At 27.6% G+C, this 1482-nt stretch overlaps 1 protein-coding gene across 1 annotated transcript; it reads left to right on the forward strand.

The window, feature by feature from the left end:
• LOC109132623 (putative defensin-like protein 60) lies at window positions 518-886 on the forward strand. Its single transcript, XM_019244387.1, is given in 3 exon segments — window positions 518-556; window positions 558-606; window positions 747-886. Coding segments are annotated over 3 exon segments (228 nt in total).

Consider the following 1482-nt stretch of genomic DNA (forward strand, 5'->3'; position numbering starts at 1 on the left):
TACCAGAAGAAGTTTTGACCATATTTCAATGATTTGGTACCAAAAATCTATAGAATCATGCCATAAATGCAAATATACATACACATATATATATGCTAATGTTGACCCAAAAATAATAATTTTCAGTTCATTTTTTCTTACACAAATTTATGCACTCAGATCCTGCATTGAATCTGATGTATTGAATGATAGGAATTGTGTAATATTTTCTTTGAAAAGCAGAATTTCCATTTTTCTCATATATCTCCCTTAATTTCAAAATCATCTACAGTATATTATTACTTAATTACAAAATAATATTGTTGACTGTATATATTTCCATGATTTGGTACCATTGGAATCATGCCATATCTACCACCAAAATAATGTTATCAACATATATGCTCGATTCATTTATGGGAAAAAAAAAATAACTAGGTTGAAATTAAGACTTTTCTTGGCAAAGAATGATATAAATATAGACTCTCTTCTTCTTCTTTTTTTTCTTACAACAGAGAATTAATAGTGAGAAAAAAAAATGAATATCACCAAAACTTCTGTGATTTTTTTTTCTTTAAGTGATACTAACAAACTCATTGTCCAACTCTGACGTTTTGGCCTCACCAGGTATATTGTTATCGTATGTCCAACTGTTTTTGTCAGTTTCAAATTAATTATTGAACATTTTACTTAAAGAAAAGAAAAAACTGGAAAACCTATTTTAATGACTATATTTTGTCTAAGTTGTCGTGTCTCATGTGTTACAGTGATGGAAACATCAAAAAATGATGTTTGCTTTATTCCATGTACAACAAGGTACGGAGAGTATGAATGTTGGTTTGACTGTACTCACAAGAGGTACCATGATGGAGGGTGTGTAAATGGACGATGTTGTTGCAAAAAATAATAAAAATCCGATCAACGATTCGACCAGTTGAAATATGTCTTTGTAGCCTCAAATTTATGTATGGCTTGTCTATGAAATAAAACTAAATTATTAATTTATTATATTGTCGCTTCGACTGATTCTTATTTTTGGAACTTTCACTAATGAATTTGCACTTAGTCAAAGTGATAAGTAACGAAACAGAATTTTAATATTATTATTAAAATTGAAGTATATTTTGAAAATGTCCAAAAATATTTAAGATATTTACTAAAGTTGTCATTGCTTTAAAGACTAAAAACTCAACTCATTAAGGGTACACTTGGATTAACATTATTCTAATTATTCCTGTAACCAAACAAAATGATTCCTTATTTGATAATATTAATTCAAATTTCCTAAAATCTATCTACCTAACTTAAAGCCATATATTGAATCTTATTAGGAAAATAATAAGTCAACCAATGAATGTAAATCTTATAAAAAGAATAAATTTTGGTACAATTTGATCACAAATATCTTTTTTAATATTTCTCTAATATCTTTGATTATGTGATCTGACATGAAGAGAATTCAATGTGATGTGGGATATTCAAATGAAGAAGACGATGGCTTAC

This window comes from Camelina sativa, chromosome 4 (assembly GCF_000633955.1).
Source record: "Camelina sativa cultivar DH55 chromosome 4, Cs, whole genome shotgun sequence".
Classification (NCBI taxonomy): Eukaryota; Viridiplantae; Streptophyta; class Magnoliopsida; order Brassicales; family Brassicaceae; genus Camelina; species Camelina sativa.